A 25,356-nucleotide genomic window follows, 5' to 3' on the forward strand; every position below is an offset into this window, starting at 1 on the left:
GGAAAATTAAAATCCTTTGCAGAGCTAAGGAAAAAATGCAAGTTGAGAAAATATGTTTGCAACACATATGACAATCCACAGCCTAATTTCCTTAGTATAAAGAGTGTCCATAAATCAATGAAGAAGGACAAACAGCCCCATAGAAAAATGGGCAAAGCACCAGAAAAGGTAATAAAAGTGACTAAAAAAACATATATGAAGGTACTCAATTTCTTTCATCACGAAAGAAATGCAAATTAAATCAATGAGATTATTTACATTTATCTGATTGACAAAGATAAGGTTTGCTCCCGCTCAGGGTTCCTGTGTAAAATGACACCGTTTTTTCAGGATGCTTATCCTCTGACAAATACCATAGCTTGAATTTTCCAGAAAGCAGAGCCCAGAGGCAAAGGCTCACATGCTGCTGATTTATTCCAGGAAGCAGGAGAGGAGCTAAGCCAGCAGGGAAGGTGGGAGACCAGGAAGAGAATGAATTAAAGAAATTATGGAAAAACTGTAACATATTTTTAAACTGTTTTCAGATATCATATAGTTGGCAGTATTGCTGTTTTGGAAATTTTCTCTGTGGGTAATATGGGATAAAACAATCCCCAACACACAGAGACTTGACCAGACCCTAACATACCTCCCAGCAGCTGAAGGCTGTGTCCCTGGGTTGACCCAGCCCCTCTCTGGTCCTGCCTGGGAAAACTCAGGCTGCCAAAATAATTTACTGTTTGTTCCAGCCAAGAGCTAAGCCCCTGACCTCCCTTAGAGCATTTACTTTAGAACACTTGCGATTTTAAGACCTTTCTCGCGTCCCTTTGAGATGTATATATACCTTCTATCATCCAGGAATGTCTTTCTCAAAGGGAACCTGTCCTTTGAAATGTGACCTTTAAAAAGGATAAGACCCTTGTCATACAGTCTTTGAGACATGGTAAGAACCAACCTTAATATAAGCACCGGTTAGCAGACACCGATGGCTTAATCACGTCTTTTAAGGTCCTTAGGGACTTTTCCTTAGCTCACCCCAGTGTTTATTTTTAAATTTAATGTAATTTAATTTTCGGGGGTGGATATGTAGCTCAGTTTGCGGAGTACATGCTGACTGTGCGTGAGGTACTTGGTTCGATCCCCCGTACCTCCATTTAAAAAAAAAAAGAGAAATGAAAAAAATTTAATTTTCACCTCAGTGTTTAAAAGGCCTCCTGCCTTTTGTTTCCATGGAGTTGAGCTCAGATGACACTGAGGTCTCTCTTCCACTGCAGCAGTACTGAATAGCATCTCTCTCACAGCCTTTAACTAATGTTCGGTTTTACTTCTTTTGACAGTATGCACCAGTGGAATTGTCCCAATCACAGTAGTGAACATACCCACCCCCTCATATGTTCCCTTGTGCTTTGTGCTGATTCCTCGCTCCTGCCTGACCCTCCGTCCCCACTGCTCAACTGCCAGCAACCACTGATGCGCTTTCTGCCCGTATAGCTTAGATTTTACTTTCTAGACACCCCCTCCTCCAGTTTTATAGAGATATAGTCGACAGACATCACTGTAAAAGTTTAAGGTTGTAGATGAAAATTCTATTAACTATCAAGTTAAGAGGGAAAATGAGGTAATTTTATTTGAGCCAAACTGAGGATTATAACCCGGGAAGCAGGTTCTCAGAAAGCTCTAAGAACTGTTCCTCCTGTTAGAAGTTGAAGGCGCAGGTGGGTACATTTTTGAGACAAAGGATCGTACATCAAAACGACATACTGAGATTGTAACAGGGAAGAACAGATCTGACTCCATACTGGATCTGCTTCCTTTACTTTGACCTTTGTATTCTATTGCCTTTGCTACAATTTAATCACTAGAGGGATGTTGCCTAGAAACTTAAATTATACATAAGGGCCCATCACTGGGATCCCTGTCTTGCAGGTAATGAGAGTTAAGCTAAATACCTTTGTTTGGCACCCAGGAAGCATCCTGACCAGGCGCACCTGTGAATGACCACAGGCAGGAAGAAATCAACACCTCCCCTCCGGAGGCGGACCCGGAACCAGGAAGTGTTTGGCTTTGCTCCCTCCCCTTTTAGTATAAAAGCAGCCTGAATGCTAACTCAGGACAGGTGGTTCTCTCCGGAGCGCTGGAGAGTTGAGCTGCTGGCTTACAGCCTTTAGCTGGTGTTCGTCTTGGTTTCTCTTGGTCTGCTGGCTTTCCAAACGGAGTCTCTGTTCCTTGTCCCAGCAACTCGTCTCTGGATTTCTTGGCCTGTCGGGCAGTTTTACATCAAATTCGCCCAGGAGACATAGTCCAGGTAAGTACGCACGAAGTGAGCAGGAAGTCATGATGCCCTCCAGAGCTGGGAAAGAACGCTGTTCTTTTTTTTTTTTTTTTTTTTAATAGTTTTTGAAGAGTGATTTATTTAGTTTTTTTGGAGGGGAGAGAGTGAGCTAATTAGTATTTATTTATTTGTTTATTTATTTATTGAGGAGGTACTGGGGATTTAACTAAGCATGCGCTATGCCCTCCCAGCTAAGAATGCTATTCTTTAAGAAGTTACAGCAAGGAAGAAAGGAAAAACAAAAATTGACCTTAACGGTTGAGCAGGGCCTCTCATCTTTGAGGTGCTCTGGTTAATGTGTAATGCAGATGCACACTGTACATTAGGGAGGCAGGAGGCCCAAACTGACAGAGAATTAATTTTTTCTTGTCCTGTCTTAAAATATAAATTTTATTAGGTAGTTTAGAGAGAAATGAGCACTGGGCAGGGGGAGAGGAAGGGGAAAGAAACAATCCAGAGCATAAGGAACCTGAGCTGTCAATCAACCAGAGCACAGGGAACTTGAGTTGTCAATCAATCAATCACGAAACCAGGATATAAAAACAGGAGGAAGCGGTGCCAATTTTCCTTTCTTGGATTGGCCTGCTCCCAATTCTCAGGCGTGTACTATCTTGCACTTTTTTTTTTTTACTTCACTAATGAAAATCTTGCTTCTATCACGCTATTTGGCTCTCATCAAAAATGTTTTTTTCAGGTGACTAAGAACCGAGGTAATTCTTAGTTTCCTTTTCCTGGTAACAGTTTCACCAAAGTGTATAGCATAATGGTTTCATTTACGTATTTTGTGAAGTGACTATCACGCTAAGTTTGTTAACATCCATCATTCCACACAGATACAATAAAAAGAGAAATCAAGGGAAAAACAGGAAGCTTTCCTTGATGAGAGCTCTTAGGATTTCCTTTCTTAACAACTTTCATATATATCATACAGCACTGTTCACTAATCATCATGCTGTACATTACATCCCTGCTAATTATCTTGTAACTGAACGTTTGTACCTTGTGACTACTATTCTACAATTCCAATTCTTAAAAAATGTAGGCTTTAAAAATACATATGGAGTCATACAATATTTTTTTTTTTGGTCTAGCTTCTTCACTCAGAAAATTATTTTGAGATTTATCCATGTTGTGTGTGTGAATAGTTCATTAGTGTTTTTTTCCTTTTGCTGTGTAGTATCCTATTATATAGATATATTACAATTTTTCCTACCCATTTACCCACTGATGGGATAGCTTCCTGTTTGGGGCTATCACAAATAAAGCTGCTGTGAACACTTGTGTATAAGTCTTGAATATTTCCTTTACTTTTGGCTAAATATCTCGGACTGGAATGGCTAGATCATATGGTAGATACATGTTTAACTGCTTAAGAAATAGCCAAATTCTTGGTTCTAGTAGTTTTTTGATTTTTCAAATTCCATCATATTTTCTGATGGAATGTTTTGATAAATGCGCGTGTGCAAATAAAAACGGTTTTACTTGTTTTCCAGCCTGGGTGCCTTTCACTTATTTTTCTTGTTCAGTTGTACCCCTAGTACAATGTTAAATAAAAGTGGTGAGAGGAAAAACATCCCCATCCTATCCCTGATCTTAGAGGGAAAATATTCAGTCTTTCACTACTAAGTATGATGTCAGAGGCTTTTGGCAGATGCCCTCTGTCCCAATGAAGAAGTTCCCTTTCACTGTTAGTTTGCTGAGATTTTGTATAAGGAGTGCATGTTGGATTTTGTCAAATACTTTTTCTCCATCTATTGAGATGATCATATTTTTTGTTTTTTAGTTAATATAGTGGATTAAAATAATTGATTTTCAAATGTTAAAATAATTCTGCTTTCCTGGAATGAACCCCACTTGGTCATGTTGTAGTATCTTAATATACTGTTGGATTCAATTTGCTAAAATGTTGTTAGAATTTTTGCATCTACATTCATGAAGGATATTGGTCTGCAGTTTTCATGTGTTACCTTTGACTGGTGTCAGTATTAGGGTGATGCTGGCTTTGTAGAACGAATTAGAAAGGATTTGTTTTCAACTTTTGGGGGGAAAGATATTGTGTAGAATTGTAATTTTTTTTCTTACATGCTTTTAAAAATTCATCAGTAAGTCCATTGGGCCTGGTGTCTTAGTCCATTCAGGCTGCCATAACAAAATAACAGACTGGGTAGCTTATATACAATAGAAATTTCTCTCTCATAGCTCTGGAGTCTGGAAATCCAAGATTCAGGTGCTCTCATGGTCCAGTTCTGGCGAAAGCCCTTTTCCTGGTCAGACTGTTGACTCTTCATTTTATCCTCACATGGTGCAAGGACCAAGGGAACTTTCTCAGGCCACTTTATAAGGGCACTAATCCCATTCACAAGGGCTCCACCCTCATGACCTAATCTCCCCAAAGACCCTACCTCTTAATATCATCCCCTCAGGGGTTAGGTTTCAACATATAAGTTTTGGAGGGACACAGACATTCAGACCATAGCAGCTTGGAGCTTTCTTTATGGGGGGAGTTTTAATTACAAATTCGATTTCTTCATTAAATACAAGGCTACTCTAGTTCTGTATACTTCTCTTTAACCTTCTCAAAAACCAACATCTTAAAAAATTCCAAATTTTGTCCCAAAGATTCTCATGAAACTTGAAAAGGACCAATTTCCCCCTCAATAAAGATGTAGTTAATTCAGCCAGCTGCCCTGATACCTAGACATATGGCCCTCTTCTGTGAAGTGTTTAAGAATCACTGGCTTAGTCACTGACTAATTAGTTGCTGATAAACGAGAGACACTAATGGAGACCTACTTAGAGGCAAATGAGATGAAACTTATGGTCCATAGCCTCCGAGCCACAGGAGCAATGAAAGGAAGTTACTATAGCTGTCCCCAAACCCGATTATGGTCACTGAAGGTCAGTACAAGATCAGAGCCAAGCGATGCAAGGCAAGTCCTCGGAAAAGCCAGGGCTGATGGCCAGTACATGCTCAGCTTTTGTACACTTGGTCTGACCAGATGGTAGGCTAAAGATCGCTAGTGAAAATGTCATTTTGGAATATAGTAGAATATCACTCTAAAAGGGCCACTATTATTAGCTCCCAGTTCAGGCGAAAGGCTTTAGCTCATAAAGATCCTTTTCCTGCACTTAATTAAGGAGACCCATGCTCAAGTGGTAATGCGATATCTTGGTCACCTTTTCCAAAGTGAGCCTGTTCAGGCTGAAAATAATTCTGGCTGTGAACCTTCCCTTGGAAATTTGCGTATGTCCCTGTTTGTTTTTTTGGTGTTGGGTTTTGGTGTTGAGTCACAGGGTTCTTGGACACCAGAGCTAGGTAGGATGGCAAAAATGATTTTAGGAAAACTGTTCTCATTCTCGGTTATATGTTAGAACTATCTGGGAATTTTAAAACAAGCAAAAACACCAATGCTCGGAACTCCAGGGGTGGGACCCTGGCATCTGCACACTCTGAAAGCTCCCAGATAATTCTAGTATCTGGCCAGAGCTGTCAGGGTTAAGACCCATTGCTTTAGAACTTTCTAGTATGGTTATCCGGTAGGTTATTCGTTTTGCGGCATTCTCTCAGGTGTGGCTCAACAGTGCGCCTCAAACCTCCGCGTGCCCAAGGGCCACCTGGGCGCTGTTTCAAATCCATCTCTAAGGATGGAGAGTCCTTGAGGATCCCGCTTGCGCAGCGCCCAGTAATAACTCGTTTCATCTGTTGCCCGCGGTCGGAGGGTCGCAACCCGACAAATTAAAGCTGAGCGGTAGCAGCTGTGGGGAGATGCGGACCAAGTGGGCAGGGCTGGCGGAAGGAAAAAGACAAACTTGTGTATACAGACCCCTAAAAACCTGTGTTTCGCTGGCCCCCTCTCTGGGCAGCTTGGGCCGGGACCACTGAAGGCGACGTGAGTGTGATGCTGGGTGTGGTCCGCTCTGGGTTCCGGCAAACCCCTTCGCGGCGGGGGCGCGGGGGCGTCTCTCGCGGGCCCTTCCCTCCGCCGCCGCTGCCCAGCTTACGCGCCTCCTTCGGCGGCATCGGGACGGCTCCGCGCCGCTCTTGGGGCCGCGTCCCGGGAGGGCGGCGGGCGGCGGGGAGGGGGCGTGACGTGGGTTTTCCGGCTCCCGCCGAAGGGCGCGCGCGCCGTGCGGCCGGGCGTCCGGGCGCGGCCCCGGCCTCGCCGCCTCGCGCTCGCGGCGCCGCCTCCGCCCCGCGCCGCCGGCGCTGCCCGGGGGCGGGGACTCGCCGCTGCGGAGGCCGGAGACGCGTCGGCGCTGGACGCGGCGCGGGGCGCGGGGCGCGGGGCGCGGAGCGAGCGGGAGCGGGAGCGGGAGCGCGAGGCCGGCGGCGGGAGAGCGGCTCGGGCGGCCTGGGAGCGGGGCCCGCTGCGCGGAGCTGCGGGAGGAGGTGAGTGGGCGGCGCGCGTGTCCGGCGCGCCCTCCGGCCGCCTGGCCGCCTTCCTGCTCCTTGTCCCTCTTGGGCTCCGGGCCCGCGCCCAGGGACCCGGCGCTGGGCTCCGGAGACACCCCGCGGCTTGCGCCCGGGCCGCTGCCTCTTACCGGAGTCGGCTCGGGGCCGGCTCCGCACCTCCCCGCGCCGGAGTCTCCTTCCCGGGCCGCCCCGACCCCCGGGGCTCGGTCTCCTGGGCTCTCCTCCGTCGCTGGGCTCCCCTGCGGGGGCCGGTCTGGGGCGATGCGGGGCCTTTTTGTTCTTAGCTGTGTCACGCGCGTCGGCATCCGAAGTCAAAAGCGTGCATCCCCTAAGTCGCGCTAGTGCCCTGTGTGCCGGCGTGATTGGCACGCGGCCAGGCGGGGCGGCACGTCGTTTCCCCGTCCGCCCTGGGCGCGCTCGGGCCGCCGCGGCGCCCACGTTGGCAGCGGGCGCGTCCTGGCAGGTGACCGGGAGCTTGACGCCGGAGCTCCTCGGAAGCCGGTCTCAGGGATGCTGCGGGTTCCCTCCTGCACCTGTGTTTCCCACCTTGGGCGGTGTGGAGGAGCCACAGAACTTTTGCTCTGTTGTAAAAATACCCTCCTGGGTTTACATGCTCTCTATTTCGCACCCTATTTAATATTGTAAATAATTGGGGGGGGGGAACAAAATTGATGAATGTTATTTAGCGGAATTTATGAATCTTTATATTCGGCATGTCATGATGCTAATCATTGTCACATGTCCCGTTTCCACATTTGCAAAACCAAACTTGTGTGGTTTTGAGAGTTCCTTTGTCTGTTGGGGTCTCCAAGACCCAGTAGCCTTAGATTATGCTGATGCTGACGGACATTCCTAGGGGCATACGAAGATGTCCAGTGGCCTGATGGAATACTGACCAGCTCTCGAGTGCGGCTATTTAGCTCAGGGCCATCACATCGACTCAAATTCGGGGCAGTTCTAGTATTTCTGAATTTTTTGTAGCATGAGACCTGGGGAGCAGTGGCATCTCTTGTCGGTCCTTGTGGGTCTCCCAGGGCATCCTTTTCTCCTCCTGTGAAGATTAAGCTAAATTTATGCCATTTGGAAAAATAATTTTTACTTTATTTGTAGATGGAAACCAGTAACTTGCTAAGACTTGCTGTTCTTAGGTCAGAACTCAACTTTTAAGGGGTCAGTGGTCAAAAGACTTTGAATTCTTAGGATGTTTAAAGAGAATAGGTTAATTCTTCAAGGTATATTTTATTCTCCTGTGGAGAGAGATCATTTTTTTTCCTCCATTGGTTTTGCTCAAAAATGAAAGACCAAGGATGAAGGAATGCGGGGGGATGGGGGAGGGGGCCAGATTTCGGGGTGGGATATGGCTGTTAGGAGGTAAGGATGCCACCTGCTTCTTAATTGCTGGCTCTAGGTCCAGTTGTTGATAAGTGATGAAAAGATTTTGCATTTTTATTGTTTGGTTTTGTTTGTTTTTGAGGGATGGGGCAGAAATAGTAGTGAAGATGGTTGACCAAGTTAGGCACAGGGCTGCCCCCCCCCCCCCCCCCCGTAGGGAGGTAACTGCTGACCGTACTGAAGATCCTTTGACAGGGAGGCTGGCTTTCTGCATCTGAAGCACAAAGGGTAGCTGGGCAGAGCCTGGGAAAACTGCCTCCGTGGGGGAAGAGTTGGAAGGGTGCGGGGTTGCTCCAAGCAGGCCATGTTGGATGGGGAACAGGATCCCATGACGGGCAGTTTAGTGAAAGGCAGCCTGTTACGTCCCTGAAGACCAGCCCTGCTGCTGAACAGGCCTGGGGAGGCAGGGATGAGAGGCCCGTGCCTGGGGCTTTAATTCATTTGAATTGCTGTTGTTGTTAATTGTTTTTCTTTGGAAAAAATAAGTTGCCTTGGGAAAAAAGATTTCTTTTTTAATGACCAAACATGGCAAATATCTGTTTAAAAAAAAAACAACACTTTTTTTTGATAATTTTAACCAAGTTCTTTTTTTTATCTTCTAAACATTTGCCGAAATAGAAGGAATGATACTGACACGCTCTTGCCTTCACCTCAACAGAGTGTGAATGGCCTTTCACTTGCTCCCCCAAGACAGTCCTAGGTCGTGGTGGTTTTATTTCCTAGGCTTCTTCAAGTTACTGATGAAATTACATTGAAAGAGAGACCTGGCTTGAAGTTTAAGGGTTATTTCCTAAATTCCCAGAGTCTGTTTTCCTTCACAAAGATGTTTCCTACACTTTCAGGGGAAAAAAAAAAAAGCATGCCTTCTCAGGTTTTTACAGTATTTTGATCTTATTCTCCTCCAGGGCTGCATTAATAGAACTTCCCCTTTGAAGATGAGTGCCTGGCAGGAGGAACATATATGTAAAAATACTGTATAATATGACTGTAGTGAAATATATTGTAGTTTGCTGTGGTTTCCAGGCCCTTTTTGCTCATTCTCGTTAAAAATTTTTTTAACACCGAAAACCAATACGGTGTTATATGTTAATTGTATCTTAATTGAGACCAGTTTTTAGCACTCCTCTGTATGTGTGTTACTTATTTATAAATTATACACCTGTGTGATCATTGTTGTTTTTGTATCTCAAGACCCAGTATACACTTAGGGCTGGCGTCATTGTTAATGATGGTGAAGGTGAAACCCTGTTTCAAATACTCCTTGAATTTTGAGTATTTTGAGCCTGGTTCTTGTCAGGTCTGAGTACCTCATCGTGGTTTTTACTTCGTGATGGGGCTCAGGTGAAGCTGACTCAGGGCGGGCAGCGCGCGCCTTCCCAACCTTGGGCTTGTGTTTGTATTAGCAGAACTTTAATTTGTGCTTTTTATAGGACTCTTAAAGCTTCATATACCATCTGTGTGGTTTAGTTTGGTTGTAATTTGTCAACCTACTTCACTGTGCAGTTGCCCATGTCAAAGGAACACCTCAGGGGGCTGGCGACAGGTGACCCCGAGGCAGAGGGTCTTTGTGAGGGTGCAGTCAGTTCCTGCTCTATTAGTGTTTTATGACAGTGTGATTAGTACAGTGTAAAATGATTACTATATACATAATATGGAAGTTGTTCTATGTAATATTTTTATTACTGAAACGTAGTTGCTATTCTACTCTTTGGATAAGATAAATGTAACTTCTAGGGTTTCTTCCCCAACCCGGGTGGGGCATCTCATATACCTTCTGGGACGTGTGCACCCTGCTGGTAGACAGCTGGTCTCACTTCAGCCTCTGATGGTTCTTTCATTTGGTTCTCAGAAGAACCTGTGAAGGCAGGTATAATTGATCTCAGCAGCTCCCCTCTTTTTTTTTTTTTTTTTGTTTTTTTGAATGAGTAAACTGAAACTTTAAAATCTGAGACTTTAAAAGGTTAATACCACAGAAGACCCTCTCAGTAAGTATTTACTTGGTGGCAAGTCTGTCCTCTTGTGTAATTTTCACACCAGCCTCGGGAGACATACCCCAAGGTTATCCCTTAGCCGATGAGCCCAGGAGGTTGGGAGGAGATGAGGCACTGCCCCACCACCCAGTCGGAAACGGGTCCTCCTGCTGCCCTGCATCCCCTCGTTACCTGCCCAGGCTCAGGATGGGGACCTGGGTCATCTTTGTGTCCTCAGTGGTGGGGTCTAGTACAGAGCAGAGCCTTGGAGTGTGTCTGAATGAGTTCAGTTTCTCTACTTCATAATGCATACATATGGTATCATTGTTTTGTTTAGGGGAAGCTATAAAATACTATGACTTAATTTGGTAATGCTGGAAATACAGCTTCAAAACTTGCTGATGTTGCCATTGTATATCTTCCTAACATCTTAATTTTTTTGTTAATTTTTGGCTTTTTGTATTAAAAATAGACTCATTGAGAAAAAAAAAAGATGTAAAGTAAAAAATGAAAGCTCATTCCTTCTCTTCCTCTACACATCCTCTCCCTTACTACAACCTGTGTGTACCATTTGCTGTATGTTTTCTATGGATGGGAAAATATATTGATTTATTGAGTACTTAAAAATTTTGGTTCAACAAAAATGGAATCATATGATGATTACTGTTTTGTAACTTTTTCAACGTAACAGTTTGTATTTTGATCATCTGTTGTTCCATAACGAGTCATCTCCAACCTTAAAACCATCATTTTATTGGTCGTGATTTTGTGGGTGGGCTGGGCTACATACAGTCTGTCGAGGCTCTCTTGGGCTGGGATTTCAAGATAGCTCATTTGCTATTACCAGTTTTAAAAAGTGTTGCCTTGATGAATTCTTGGACAAAATTTTGATATACTAATGACACTAATACTGGTGTCAGTGCTGTTAGAACTGGTCTAGACCTTCATTTCTTGCTCTCTGTCACTCATATCTATGTGGCAGATGGGTGGTTCCTCCGTGTTTTCTGTGTCAGGGATGGAGGGTCCTGTGCAAGCTGTGCTGCTCTGAAATTGGTGATCACGTCCTTCTGATGGAGGAAGAGAGATCTTTGTCCATCGATTTCTGAAGAGTGACTTTGATTGAGATGCCCAAGGGGAGAAAAGAACCTAGACTGAGAAGCTACTTTAAATGGAATCCATTTACCTCTTAGGGAAGTAAAAAGTATACACACAGTAGTAGATAAGTTTAGGAGAAACGTTTGGAACTTCAGATAGGAGATGTGAGACAACAGAAGAATAAAACCAAAGGCCAGAGCCTGAGAAACAGCTGGGGGAAAAAAAACCAGACTCAACCCTCAAGTGGTAGAGAAATACAAATATTTCTTCAAAGGTAAACAAGGCACCCTTTCCAACATGCTTTTCTGCTGCTTGAAAAATAAATGAGCGCAGCTAGAGCAAGATTCACTTGTCAGGCTTGTCCAGTGAGCTCTCGAGAGGACAGCGGTTCTCAGTGTTGACCTTCATCATCAGCTTTTAAACACACACCCTGAGTCTCGGACTTGGTGCGTCTGGGGAGGGGGAGGGGGGACAGAACACTTGCATTTCTGACATCCCCAGGCGGTGCTGATGCTGCTGGCTCAGGGTCTGCAGTTTGAGGACCACTGAGCTCCAGCGGGGGTCGGCAAGCCATTTCTGTCAAGGGCCGGGTGATAGTTTAGGTTTGTGGGCCCCGCGGGCGGTGTCCCAGCTGCTCAGTTCTTGCAGCCTGACAGCTGTGGGCAATGCGTGAATGAATGGGCCTGGCTGTGTCCTGATAAACATTTATTTTTGGACACTCAAATTTTAATTTCATGTGCTTTTCATATGGCATGAGACACTATTCTTTTAATTTTTTCAACCATTAAGAAACAAAATCTAAGCTTACAGGCAGTGTACAGAAACAGGTGGCTGGCAGGATTTTGCCAACTCCTGAACTAGAATAATTTGGGAACGCCTCCAAGCTGTAATCTTGGCATCCATAGGGGAGGTGGCCTTTCTTCAGAAAATCAAGTGCTGGGAAAAAAAACACAGTGGAATTTGGTTCTCCTTCCTCATTATCACTCATCCATCTCACTTTTTGGTATTTCCACTGCATGACACTAAATATGCACATTAATTTTGAAAGCTTTTTCTTTTAAAAAAGATTTTTATTGAATATAATTAGTCTAACATTTTATTAGTTACAGGTGTATGAAGTAATGATTCAGTATTTGCTTATGTTGTGAAATGCTCACCACAGTCCGTCACCATGCATAGTTACAAGACGTTTTTCTTGTTATGTGAACTTTTAAGGTCTACTCACTTAGCAGTTTTCAAGTATGCAATATCATATTGTTAACTATAGTTACCATGTTGTTAAAAGTTTTTTCTTTCTAAACTATCAGCTTTCAGAACAGGAAAAATAGAGGGTAGGGAAAGTGAAAGAATCAACTTCCTGGTAAAAAAATTTTTTTTTTAATTGAAGTCACTGATTCATTATGTGTTAATCCTAGTGTATCCTAGTAAGTTTTTAAAGCAATTTAAGGAGAATGCAATGGACTTGTCATTTAACCCTGATGGTTTAGAGCAGGAGTTGAACAAACTTTCCCTAGGTGGCTGGATAGTAAATACTCCAGCTGGTTTAAATAACCCTTTATGCTAACCCCCGCCTCAGCTCTTCAACTCTGCCTTACAGCCAGGGAGGCGCTGTGGGTGATTCTTCAGGGGCCGGGCGCGGCTGTGTTCAGTGAAACCTCTTTTACAAAACAGGCCACCGATGGCCCGTGGGCCTTGGTATGCTGATCTGTCTCTTGGAGACATTCTTGCGATAGGGTAGAATGTTTTTTAAACCCTCAAAAATATTGTTGGTGACTGAGCCATTCAGAGACCCTGACATCCTCTGGTCTGTTTGCTTCTGGTGGTGGTGGCTTCTGAACTCGGTGCCGAGCCTTCCTGGGGGACTCCTTCCTCTGAGATGGAATCAAGGTGCGGCTCCCCCACTGTTTGGAGAAGCTGTATTGCTTCTGCAGTGATGACATTGGTCAGACAAGCTAATCTGATTTGATTGCTCGTATATATTTGCCTATATAATTAAAAACCTCTGTGTGAAAAGTGAGGAAATGAAAAGCTTATTTAACTAGGAGGCTCAAGTTCATGCATTTGGCCGGTTGTCCATTTTCATACGTATGCTCTTTATTTTTTTAAACAAAGTAATCTCTTAAAAATTTTTGTCTTATAAGCAAACAATAATTTTAACCAGCAGACTGAAACTTTTTAAATTAAGCCAGTAGAAAGAGTCTGCAGTTCTGTTATGACTTTTCCAGTTTTTTTTTTTTCCAGTTTCCAATGGACTTTTAATGCAGACACGCATCACTTTTTTTCACTCCAGCGAAGCCTGGGATTTCAGAGTTTAGCTAATTTAGGTTAGTCTTTTTCAGTATGTCAGGTGACTACAATCAAATACAGATGAAACACACTCTGAAGCCTAAATTATGACTTTATCTGACATGGCCTGTCTCCCATGCACTTCCATCACCCCCCTCCCAGTCCACATAAACTCCAAGGTGGAGGAGGGAGAGCGTTCGAAATATTTGACAGCTGTGAACTCTGGCTCTGAGTTCCTGCCCTCCGTTTTGGTCAGGCTTGTCATTCCCCGCCTGTGTCTGTCCCTGCAGTCCTAGACACCCGAGGTGAGGCGTGTGGCAGGCCCGCCCTCCTCGTGGCCGCCTCCTTACCTGGCTGCCCTCTGTCCCGGGGAGCCCAGGCGGTCCTAACCGCGCCCTCTGGGCGGCTGCACACCCACCCGGCCGGCCCTGCGCCGGGTCCCAGCAAGGGCCCGCTGACCGTGTGCTCGCACTCAGCTTCCTGGAGGCTCTCCTTTACACACTGTGGTCCTGATCTGGTCCGTCTGCTGCTGCTGCAGCGTCCGTGAGTCGGTCCAGGTGATGGTAGTTACTGCTGCTCCAGCTGACAGCCGACTCAAGAAGGGGAATGGAGATGGCTGGTTCCTATAAAGGAAGAGGATTGAGGGAAAAAAACATTCATCGCCTTTTCCTTAGAAAACAAGGGAAAGACATCTTTCCATCTCTAATAGCAATAGTTGACATTTATCAAGCAGTTCCTGTGTGCCAGATGCGGTTGTGAGCGCTGCTTGTATCTTTGCTCATAATAACCCTCTGGGGAAGACAGTGAGGTGCATATGGGTCCTGTGGCTTCTAAGATGTGGAGCCAGGATCTGACACTGGCCATCGGCTTCCAGAGTTTGTTCTCCTAAGGCTGCCCTGAGCTTCCTGGTGCTGGCGCAGCGTTTGTCCCACACTTGTGGCCCATTAGGTTTTTTATTGACTGGTGATCGCACGCTTACTTAAATGAGAATTGAGTTACATTGCAGAGTTACAGTATACCCACGCTGGCTTACATCTGCCGGAATGACAGGTCAGGTGAGGGTGCATCTAAGTTTGCTGTTAGGGAATTAAGTGTATGACAAAGATGGCCTTTCAAAGCACTCATTAAAAATAGGTTTTTCACTGAAAGGTGCCGAAAGATCTGGCTGGCCTTTACAAAAAAGAGGAGAGTTGTGTTCTTTGTATTTTCTTACTCCTTACATCAAAAAGGAGTTTCAAGTGGATGAAAGTTTTAAATATAAACCATAAAGTATGAAACCATGGATGTGCTGAGAGGAGGTGCGGGTAAACGTACGTCTAAACTTAGAGTAGGAAGTGTCTTTCTAAAGATAAACAAAACCCAGAGCCATAAAAGAAGGGTGACAAGGTTAGGTTATTTTAAAAACACCAGCAACAACCAAAAACTAGGGGCAGAAAGTTTCATAGAGAAAGGAGGCCCCACTTGGTAACTTAAGCGTCCCTGGTGATTCTCACCCCCTTGGAGGTCTTAGAGCAGCTGGGACAGAGGACACTTCCCAGCCATTGGAGTGGGAAGAGGGGGACTTTTAATTTTACCTTTTTTTATGTGTCGTTTTTCTCGTATTTGTGCTGTTATATTTTAGAAAGTTACAAGCAATAAAAAAGACTGATCAAAATCAAACCTGGCGAGGTGGTGGAGACACATTTTCAGCAGATCTATAGAATGTTCTAGAAGTTTAGTGTTTCTGAGCATTAGTCTCCGTTAGTGTGTACGGTGCTTGTTGACCTCAACTGGTAGTTGAATTTAAAACTTTCTTTCATCCTAAGAGCCCAGAAGCTGGTGAGCAAGGCACCGGCAGAAGCCAGACAGCCCTCGGGTCTATGCATAGGAATTCTGGGGGTGCTTGGGTTTAGGTGATTGGATTGAGATTGAACTAGGTCACTCGCTTATCCCCGTCTCGGCTCCCACACTCGTGCCTGCAGAGAGAGAACGTCTCCCAGGGACACACCTGGCTAGAAGGACCGTCGGTGAGAGCGGCTGTCCCCTCTCCTGTGTTCTCCCTTGAAGCTCACCCAAAGCTGAGTCCTTGGTGGTCCTTCTTCCCCCTCCTCCCTGTTTCCCTCACCTTCTCTTCCACCTCCTGCATTGCTGGCCACACCTGGCATAAAAGCACACCTGTTCCCAGAGAGACTGTTTATTGTGTGCGCTGCCCTCCCTCTGATAAGGTCCTGTTTGGTCTGGCTCAGCAGAAGCCATTTGGAAAAGTCAACTTCCCTTGTCCTTGCTGACAGACACCTGGATCCAGCCACACCTGGTTTGTGGTTGAAGCCCCGGAACACGAACGACATAGCTCCTTTCCTGGAAGCCATGTTTGTGTGTCTTTGAAGAAGCTCGATGCTCCCTGCAGCTCTTGAAGCGCCTCCCTAACTCTGTCCCTGCACAGATGCGGCTTGGAGGTGAGAGGGCAGTGTCCGGAGGAAGCCGGGCGGATGCCTCATTTCTGCCGCAGGGCCCCACCCCTCCCGACTTCACCCACCTCCAGGAGGCTTTCCAGCTTTGCTCAAGAAACACTGAAATTTGGGGGGGGGGTGTAGCTCAGTGGTAGAGCACATGCTTAGCATGCATGAGGTCCTGGGTTCAATCCCTAGTACTTCCTCAAAGAATAAATAAGTAAACCTAATTACTTCCACCCACCAAAAACACAAAAACAAACAAAAAAAAACTCCACACTTAAATTGGGTGTCACTGGCAGCTCTGTCAAAGGGTGAAAAACCTCTGTTGTTAGGAATCAGATCAAAGTCTTCCTTGGGGATCGGTGAGAGATGGAGTCTTTCTAGTGTGGTGTGGAAGCCCTGGTATTTGCTGTTGCTGCTTGCAGAGATGGTGATTTCTCAGACTACTGGGGAGGTAGGGGCTATGATTATCCCCATTTTACAGATGAGCAAACGGAAGCAGAAGAGAACCTGTGGCTTGCCCGAGGTCTCCAGCCTGTGTGTGACGGGTTTCTGGGATGGGGCTCGCTCCTGCAAGCCTGGCCCGGGGGTCCGGCCGCACTGCGCAGGGCGCACGTCCCTGGGCTCTGTGGGCGCTACTGACACGGTCTTCTCCACCGACAGAGACAGATTCGCATCTCAAGGAGAACCTGCCACGCCGTTTGGGGGCAGGGTGCCTTCCTGTTGGTTGCGATGGTGGGTGTGGCGTGCCCGAGGGTTGGTAATGCTGTACTGAGGCCTGTGTGTGTGTGTTTATTCCGCAGATTCTCAGCCCGGCCTTTGAGATGATGGGACTGGGAAACGGGCGTCGGAGCATGAAGTCGCCGCCCCTCCTGCTGGCTGCCCTGGTGGCCTGTGTCATCGTCCTGGGCTTCAACTACTGGATCGCCAGCTCCCGGAGCGTGGATCTCCAGGTGTTCTGTTGGTCTTGTTTGTGAGGATGTCATAGAGTATTTAAAGTTGCTGGGTGGTGGGGTCGGGGGTGGGGTCTTAGGAGTTTGCCGTTTGTGGCCACCGAAGGCGGTGTGCGCACTGTAATGCAAGTTTGAGGCTCTGTGTGGCCCCACACCCAGCCCCGGGCCTGACTTCCTAGGATTAAAGCCGGGCCACCCCCTCTGCTTTTCCTGTGAGTTAACAATTTTCGGTTGAGCCTTTTAGGCTGGTTCTGGGAAGACAGCTTGCTTAAGTACAATGCCCACAACCCTGGTCCTGGGTTCTGGTCCTCCAGCCCACACTTGATAGCAGAGAGTGACGTTGGAAATGTGTTTGGATAATGGGTGTGAGAAATGTGTTTTTAGCGGGGTGGGTACAGCTCAGTGGTAGAATGCGTGCTTAGCATGCCCCAGGGCCTGGGTTCAATCCCCAGTACCTCCACTTAAAAACGACAATAACAGCAAAAACCAAAACCCAAAAGAAATATTTTTAGAGGTACCAATCTTTGTCACCATCATTTACTGGTACTGGCAATTTTAGTGTTCCCATTTTTGACTGCCTGGCATGGGTCTGGCAGTGCCGCGCAGGACGGGGGCTCTCCTTGACCTCACCCTCGACAGGCGCCGTCTTCCTGACCAGGCCTCCGTCTTGGTCCCCCATCCTGGTTTTGGCCTGCCCAGCCCGGCTTAGCAAAGAGTCCTGCTGGCTCCTCCCTCCACCCCCGATGGCTGAGCAGGCTCCTGGTCCCTGGTGTCTCTCGTCATTGATGCCTTGCCTTTAGCAAGACTCCCCCTGCCCTGTTAGTACCTTCCCCGCACTGACCCCTCCCTCTGCTTGTTGGCTGGCAGTCCTCAGCTGTCGTTGCTGCGCTCAGAGTTGAGAACAGTTTGACTGTTCTGACCCCTGCTGCAGTCGACTTGAAGGAGGTTTTCCTTACCCGTTTCACGAGCGTCAGAACGACTCTCATTGGAGAGTGCGTTGCATACATCATCTTTTGCACACAGACTGTCAGGCTGGGGCTTAGTGTTCCCCGTTTCACAGGTGGACAGACTGAGGCAGAGAGAGGTTACGTCTGGGGGGAGCTGGGGTTCCCACCCAGTCTTTGTGATGGCAGGGCCTCAGCCGTGGAAGCGCACCCCGTCACAGTGCTCCATCCCCCTCCGGCTTCCCTGCCCACTGTGTAGTGCCTGAGCTTTCACTGAGCCCTGAATGTGTGTTCAGAAGTTGTGTCCTATAAACAGTGGTTAAGTGCTCTGTTACGAGGAAACGAAACTAAATATTTGAGCACCAGCTCACGTCAGGTGTTTGTAGCGAAGGCATTTTATGTACAGGCACACCTTGGTGATACGGTGGTTCCAGACGCCACAGTAAAGCAAATGCGCAATAGAGTGAGTCACATGGTTTTTTAAATTGTTTTTCTAGGGCATAAAAAGTTACATTTCCACTATACTGTAGTCTGTTATGTGTTCAGTAGTGTTATGTCTTAAAAAATATACATACCTTGATTTATTAGCACCACGCTCTAACCAACTGAGCTAACCGGCCCTCCTGCTACCTTAGTTTAAAAATACTTTATTGCTAAAAAAAAAAAAAAAGTTGCCAATCATCACCTGAGCCTTCAGCCGGATTTGGGAGTAAGTAACCTCAAAGACCACGATCGCAGATCACCATGACAAATATAGTAATAACAAAAATCCTTGGAATATTGTGAGAATTATCTGAATGTGACCCAGAGACACGAAATGAGCAGGTGCTGTTGGAAAGTGGTGCTGATAGGCTTGCTCCTTGCACGGTTGCCACAAACCTTTGATCCTTAACGCAGTATCTGCAAAGCACGATAAATCGAGGTGTGCCTGTACGTACCTCATTCAAGCCTCACAAAATCCCTGCGAGGGGTGTGGTGGCGTTTCCGTGGAGACCCAGATGCCCCGATAAGTGAATTCCTCCACATGCAGCCCCGTCTCTCTAGACTAACCTGTGGGACCTTTTGCACAGTTGACCTGAAGACCGAGCCCTGGGGACTCACCGTGCAGGCGGGACACACTTGTCTGAGGCTCGATGCGGTTCGGGGCCCCGGTGTGGTCCTTGCTGAGGGAGGCAGGCGGGCGGCCAGGGCTGGGGGCGGCCTGACGTGGTCCTCACACTGCGATGTCCTTGCAGACACGGATCTTGGAGCTGGAAGGCAGGGTCCGCAGGGCGGCCGCGGAGCGAGGGGCCGTGGAGATGAAGAAGAATGAGTTCCAGGGGGAGCTGGAGAAGCAGCGGGAGCAGCTGGACAAGATCCAGTCCAGCCACAACTTTCAGATGGAGAGCGTCAACAAGCTGTACCAGGATGAGAAGGCAAGGCCTGCTCGGGTTTCCCCTTAATTCTAAGTACCGTTTGTACCCTGTCTAGCATACCCGCTCCTCAGTGGGAGCATAAGCAGCTGTGTTTGTATTTAGGTGTTTGTGCGGAATGAGCCTCTTGATCAAGCTTTGGGCGCCTCCCCCACGCTGCCCTGCATCTCACCATCAGTCCCTGGGTGGGTTTGATGGAAACCCTTTCACAGTGGCGATAAATAGGAGAAAGGCAAAGGAACTCTTAGCCTCAGATTCATCCGTTACTTTTTTTCTTACTTTCTACAAACACGCATTAAGTACCCGCTCTGTGCCAGGCCCGTGCTGCACACTTGTGTCTCACAGAGGAGTGGCGTCTGTGCCCTTGACTGTCTCATAGTGAGAGGAGACCCTGACGCCTGAATAATAAATGCTAATGAAGAAAGTAGGGCCCGCAAGAGTGCTGCTTTTTAGGTTTAAAAAACACCAGATCCTGCACAGATTAAAAGAAGGGCTTTCCGCTGATGAGAGTGTCTAAGCTTTACGTGTCTTGCTTTTTCTGGTTTTCTTGGGACCGCAGGACCCCACTTCCCTGTTTGGTAAGTTGTGTAATGGTGCGAGTTACTGATACCTTCTTTTCTAAAGTGCATGGAACTCAGAACCATTTATTGCCTGGAAGGATTTGGTTCTTATGAATCTGTGTGCCTCTCTGTGAAATGCTTGATGTACTGGCAGCGATCGTGTCCTGAGATCCATCATGTTGAGGGTGGACTCGGTTCTCGCAGAAGTTAGTGGCTAGCACGTCCCAGGAGATGAATCATCTCTGGGTGGAGCCACAGACTCCTCCTGTGTAGCTGGTTTAAAAGGTGAGAAGAGGTTTTCACTTGCAGAGCACTTTCTCGTGTTCACACGTGGGTATGTCTTCTCTGGGAGTTGTTCCCGTTTTACTGCTGTTGTAGGAAAGTGCTTCCTGGTTTTTCTTCACTTTTCTCATACAGGGGTGACACTTTCTGTGCCCCTGAAATCCCCTTTCGCTGAATACGTTGGCACCTCGACATTTCTCATGGCCTGTACACATCTTGGGAGGAAGTAGAGTTGATTGTCAGGGGATAGATTTAGCGGAAACTCCCCCTGGAGTTTGCAGGGTGTGCAGAGGTGTCTGGCACCCTAGCCCTCTGCCCGATGAGAGAGGAGGAGTGTGACAGGAGCTGGGGGTGGAGGCTGGGCTGCGGAAGGGGATCCAGCAGAGTCGCAGGCTTGCCTCAGAGCCTGGGCTGAGGTGGGCTCCTGGGACAGGCCAAGGGGGGAACAACCGTCCGTACTGGTCTGGTGGTGCTTCAGTGCCCGACTAAAGTCTGGGAGCTGCCAGAGCAGGATTTTCCCACCTGCGGGGAGTGAGGAGAAATGAGGAGGTTTGGGTACGTGCGTGCCTGCCTCTCCACCCCTGTGTGTATGGGTGTCATTACCTGAAAATTTAACTCCTTTTTCCTTAGGAAGAATTTCTTTTACTCTGAGCCTCTGGCCTTTCTACATTTTTGTTTTTAATTTTTTTTCTTTTTGAAATGATAGTAAAAGAAGATAGGAGGGCTGTACGTTAAATGGCGTAGTGATGCGAGTTACTGGTATCTTCTAACGTGCGTCAGACTTTGGTTGTTGCTTTTAAGTGTCTTTGTTTTCTTAACACTGTGAGTCTCCCAAATGCCTGAAATTTTACTGGTCCGTGAAATCCAGAATTCTGGGAAAGCTGAGTCTCTTTTCATACTCCTCCAAGCTTCTGGATGTTTCTGTGCATTATGTGACAGTGTGGGCGTGTGTTTTGAGGGGGGAGGAGAGGTTGCCGGGTGATTGCTGCTCATGGGGCTTCCTGCCTCGGCCTGGGTACACACGCATGGGGTCCGGACTCCTGCAGAACGGGCTTCCCCCATCGTGTAGGCAGAATCCCCAGGGGACGTGCTGCACAGAACCATTTGTTTTAGAGAACTCATCACCGTGGGCAACCCCTAGATACAGAGGTGCCGGTTCATTGCATGTAAGCTGTTGTGGAGATGAGACTACAGACTTGGAATTCTTTGAAATGTAATTGGCCAACATTGCCTAAAAAACATCTGCCTCTGTATGAAACAAGAGGGAACATCTTTCAGCTGGGAACTGTGTGACTGTTACACCTCCATTCTTTTTTTTTTTTCGCATTTTTAAAAAATGGAACAATGTTGTACAATGTTGTGTCAATTTCTGGTGTACAGCATAGTGTTTTGGTCATAGGCGTACATATTTGTTTTCATGTTCTTTTTCATTGTAGGTTACTACAAGATACTATAATTCCTTTTGCTATACAGTAGAAACATGTTTATCTATTTTATATATAGTAGTTAGTATCTGTAAATCTCAAACTCCCAATTTATCCCTTCTCACCCCTCTTTCTGCCTGTTAACCCTAAGTTAGTTTTCTATATCTATGAGTCTTTCTGTTCTGTAAATAAGTTCATTTGTGTCTTTTTTTTAGATTCCACGTATGAATGGTATCATGCGGTATTTTTCTTTCTCTTCCTGACTTACTTCACTTAGAATGACAATCTCCAGGTCCATCCATGTGGCTTCAAGTGGCATTATTTTCTTATTTTTTTATGGCTGAATGGTATTCCGTTGCATAAATATACCACATCTTTATCCAGTCATCTGTTGATAGGCATTTAGGTTGTTTTCCATGTCTTGTCTATTATAAATAGTGCTGCTGTGAACATTGGGGTGCATGGCATGTATCTTCTAGAATTAGAGCTCTCTCCAGATATATGCCCAGGAATGGGATTGCTGGGTCATGTGGTAAGTCTATTTTTAGTTTTTTGAGGAATCTCCATACTTTTTCCATAGTGACTACACCAAACTATGTTCCCAACAACATATACTTTGGTTCTTAATGGTTCAATTTTATGGCTTCTTCTAGAAAAGGGGGACATAATGGAAGATCTTAGCCCTCCCACTCCCCCCCCAAATTCAAGAGCTGATTGAGCATCCAGGGGGAGGGAGGCTCTTGCTGTCACAGTGCACGTCTGACGGTGGATATTGAAAATCTAGGAGCCCCCGGTTCAGAAGGTGATGTACACACTTGAAAGAGAGTCAGACAGCCACTGGGAAAGAATGAGAGTCCCTTTTCATTTGGAGTTTTAGCCTTTTAAAGATATGTAATACAAAGTTCTTTCCATTTGAGGGCAGAGGTTTCTCAGCTCCAGGCTCCAGGAGGACTTCGGGGGTAGCTGTGAATAACATGGGGCTTCTGGTCCAGCAGCCCTGGGTTTGAATCCCCATTTTCCTTAACTGCATGATTTAGGCAAGTCATTTGAATTCTCTGGGCCTGCCTTCTCAGCCAGCAAGTGGAAATAACAGCAGAATCTTCCTTGCAGGGTGGCTGCGAAGATTCAATGAGATAATGTTTATAAAAGGTCTAGCACAGTGTTTGACCTGGAGCAGAAGCTCAAAACATGGTAGCAAGAATTATTACAACCAGTCATCATAATAGCCTAGAAATGGAGGTTGTAGTAAACCACAATATCACTAGTGGTGGTATTATTTTCTGGTATAAACTTTCTTTTTTTTTAAATTGCAGTACAGTTGATTTACAGTGTTTCAGATGTAAAAGTGATTAACTTGAACATATATATATATATAAATCTATTGTGTTTCACATTCTTTTCCATTATAGGTTATTATAAGATGTTGATTATAGTTCCCTGTGCTATACAGTAAGACTTTGCTGGTTATCTATTTTATTTTCTTTTTTTTAACATTTTTTATTGATTCATAATCATTTTACAGTGTTGTGTCAAATTCCAGTGTTCAGCACAATTTTTCAGTCATTCATGGACATATACACACTCATTGTCACATTTTTTTTCTCTTTGAGTTATCATAACATTTTGTGTATATTTCCCTGTGCTATACAGTGTAATCTTGTTTATCTATTCTACAATTTTGAAATCCCAGTCTATCCCTTCCCACCCTCCACCCCCCTGGCAACCACAAGTCTGTATTCTCTGTCTGTGAGTCTATTTCTGTCCTGTATTTATGCTTTGTTTTTGTTTGTTTGTTTTTGTTTTTGTTCTTTAGATTCCACATATGAGTGATTTCATATGGTATTTTTCTTTCTCTTTCTGGCTTACTTCACTTAGAATGACATTCTCTAGGAGCATCCATGTTGCTGCAAATGGCATTATGTTGTCGGTTTTATGGCTGAGTAGTATTCCATTGTAGAAATATACCACGTCTTCTTTATCCAGTCACCTGTTGATGGACATTTAGGCTGTTTCCATGTTTTGGCTATTGTAAATAGTGCTGCTATGAACATTGGAGTGCAGGTGTCATCCTGAAGTAGATTTCCTTCTGGATACAAGCCCAGGAGTGGGATTCCTGGGTCACATGGTAAGTCTATTCCTAGTCTTTTGAGGAATCTCCACACTGTTTTCCATAGTGGCTGCACCAAACTGCATTCCCACCAGCAGTGTAGGAGGGTTCCCCTTTCTCCACAGCCTCTCCAGCATTTGTCATTTGTGGATTTTTGAATGACGGCCATTCTGACTGGTGTGAGGTGATCCCTCATTGTAGTTTTGATTTGCATTTCTCTGATAATTAGTGATATTGAACATTTTTTCATGTGCTTTTTGATCATTTGTATGTCTTCCTTGGAGAATTGCTTGTTTAGGTCTTCTGCCCATTTTTGGATTGGGTTGTTTATTTTTTTCTTATTGAGTCGTATGAGCTGCTTATATATTCTGGAGATCAAGCCTTTGTCGGTTTCACTTGCAAAAATTTTCTCCCATTCCGTAGGTTTTCTTCTTGTTTTATTTCTGGTTTCCTTTGCTCTGCAGAAGCTTGTAAGTTTCATTAGGTCCCATTTGTTTATTCTTGCTTTTATTTCTTCTAGGAGAAAATTTTTGAAATGTATGTCAGATAATGTTTTGCCTATGTTTTCCTCTAGGAGGTTTATTGTATCTTGTCTTATGTTTAAGTCTTTAATCCATTTTGAGTTGATTTTTGTATATGGTGTAAGGGTGTGTTCTAGCTTCATTGTTTTACATGCTGCTGTCCAGTTTTCCCAACACCATTTGCTAAAGAGACTGTCTTTATTCCATTGTATATTCTTGCCTCCTTTGTCGAAGATGAGTTGACCAAAAGTTTGTGGGCTCATTTCTGGGCTCTCTATTCTGTTCCATTGGTCTATATGTCTGTTTTGGTACCAACACCATGTTGTCTTGATGACTGTAGCTCTATAGAATTGTCTGAATTCTGGGAGAGTTATTCCTCCGGCCTCTTTCTTTCTCTTCAGTAATGCTTTGGCAATTCTACGTCTTTGATGGTTCCATATAAATTTTATTATGATTTGTTCTAGTTCTGTGAAATATGTCCTGGGTAATGGATAGGGATTGCATTAAATCTGTAGATTGCCTTGGGCAGTGTGACCATTTTAACAATATTGATTCTTCCAATCCAAGAGCATGGAATATCTTTCCATTTTTTAAAGTCTTCTTTAATTTCCTTCATCAATGGTTTATAGTTTTCTGTGTATAATTCTTTCACCTCCTTGGTTAGATTTATTCCCAGATATTTTATTACTTTGGGTGCTATTTTAAAGGGGATTGTTTCTTTACTTTCTTTTTCTGTTGATTTATCGTTAGTGTAAAGAAATGCAACTGATTTTTCAACGTTAATCTTGTAACCTGCTACCTTGCTGAATTCTTCAATTAGCTCTAGTAGCTTTTGTGTGGACCTTTTAGCGTTTTCTATATATAGTAACATGTCATCAGCATATAATGACACTTTTACCTCTTCTTTTCCAATTTGGATCCCTTTTATTTCTTTCTCTTGCCTGACTGCTGTGGCTAGGACTTCCAGGACTATGTTGAATAGGAGTGGTGATAGTGGGCATCCTTGTCTTGTCCCAGATTTTAGTGGTAAGCTTTTGAGTTTTTCACCGTTGAGTACTATGCTGGCTGTAGGTTTGTCATATATAGCTTTTATTATGTTGAAATATGTTCCCTCTATACCCACTTTGGTGAGAGTTTTTATCATAAATGGATGTTGAAGTTTATCAAATGCTTTTTCTGCATTGATTGAGATGATCATGTGGTTTTTCTCCTTTCTCTTGCTGATGTGATGTATTACATTGATTGATTTGCGT

The 25,356-nt window shown here is 45.3% G+C and overlaps 1 protein-coding gene across 2 annotated transcripts in view; it reads left to right on the forward strand.

The window, feature by feature from the left end:
* Positions 1 to 2,134: 2,134 nt before the first annotated feature.
* Positions 2,135 to 25,356, forward strand: part of GOLM1 (golgi membrane protein 1) — a 71,099-nt gene continuing 47,877 nt past the window's right edge. Inside the window, exons 1-3 of one of the 2 annotated variants that reach the window (XM_072959191.1) lie at positions 2,135 to 2,284; positions 16,704 to 16,853; positions 19,033 to 19,212. In XM_072959191.1, the coding sequence (XP_072815292.1) occupies positions 16,725 to 16,853; positions 19,033 to 19,212 (309 nt within the window). In that variant the 5' untranslated portion in view covers positions 2,135 to 2,284; positions 16,704 to 16,724. Of the gene's footprint in view, positions 2,285 to 6,476; positions 6,702 to 16,703; positions 16,854 to 19,032; positions 19,213 to 25,356 lie in introns of those variants that run through there. The other variant, XM_072959190.1, reaches the window with a different exon arrangement.

The sequence above is a fragment of the Vicugna pacos genome, chromosome 4 (genome assembly GCF_048564905.1).
Source record: "Vicugna pacos chromosome 4, VicPac4, whole genome shotgun sequence".
NCBI classification, from domain to species: Eukaryota; Metazoa; Chordata; class Mammalia; order Artiodactyla; family Camelidae; genus Vicugna; species Vicugna pacos.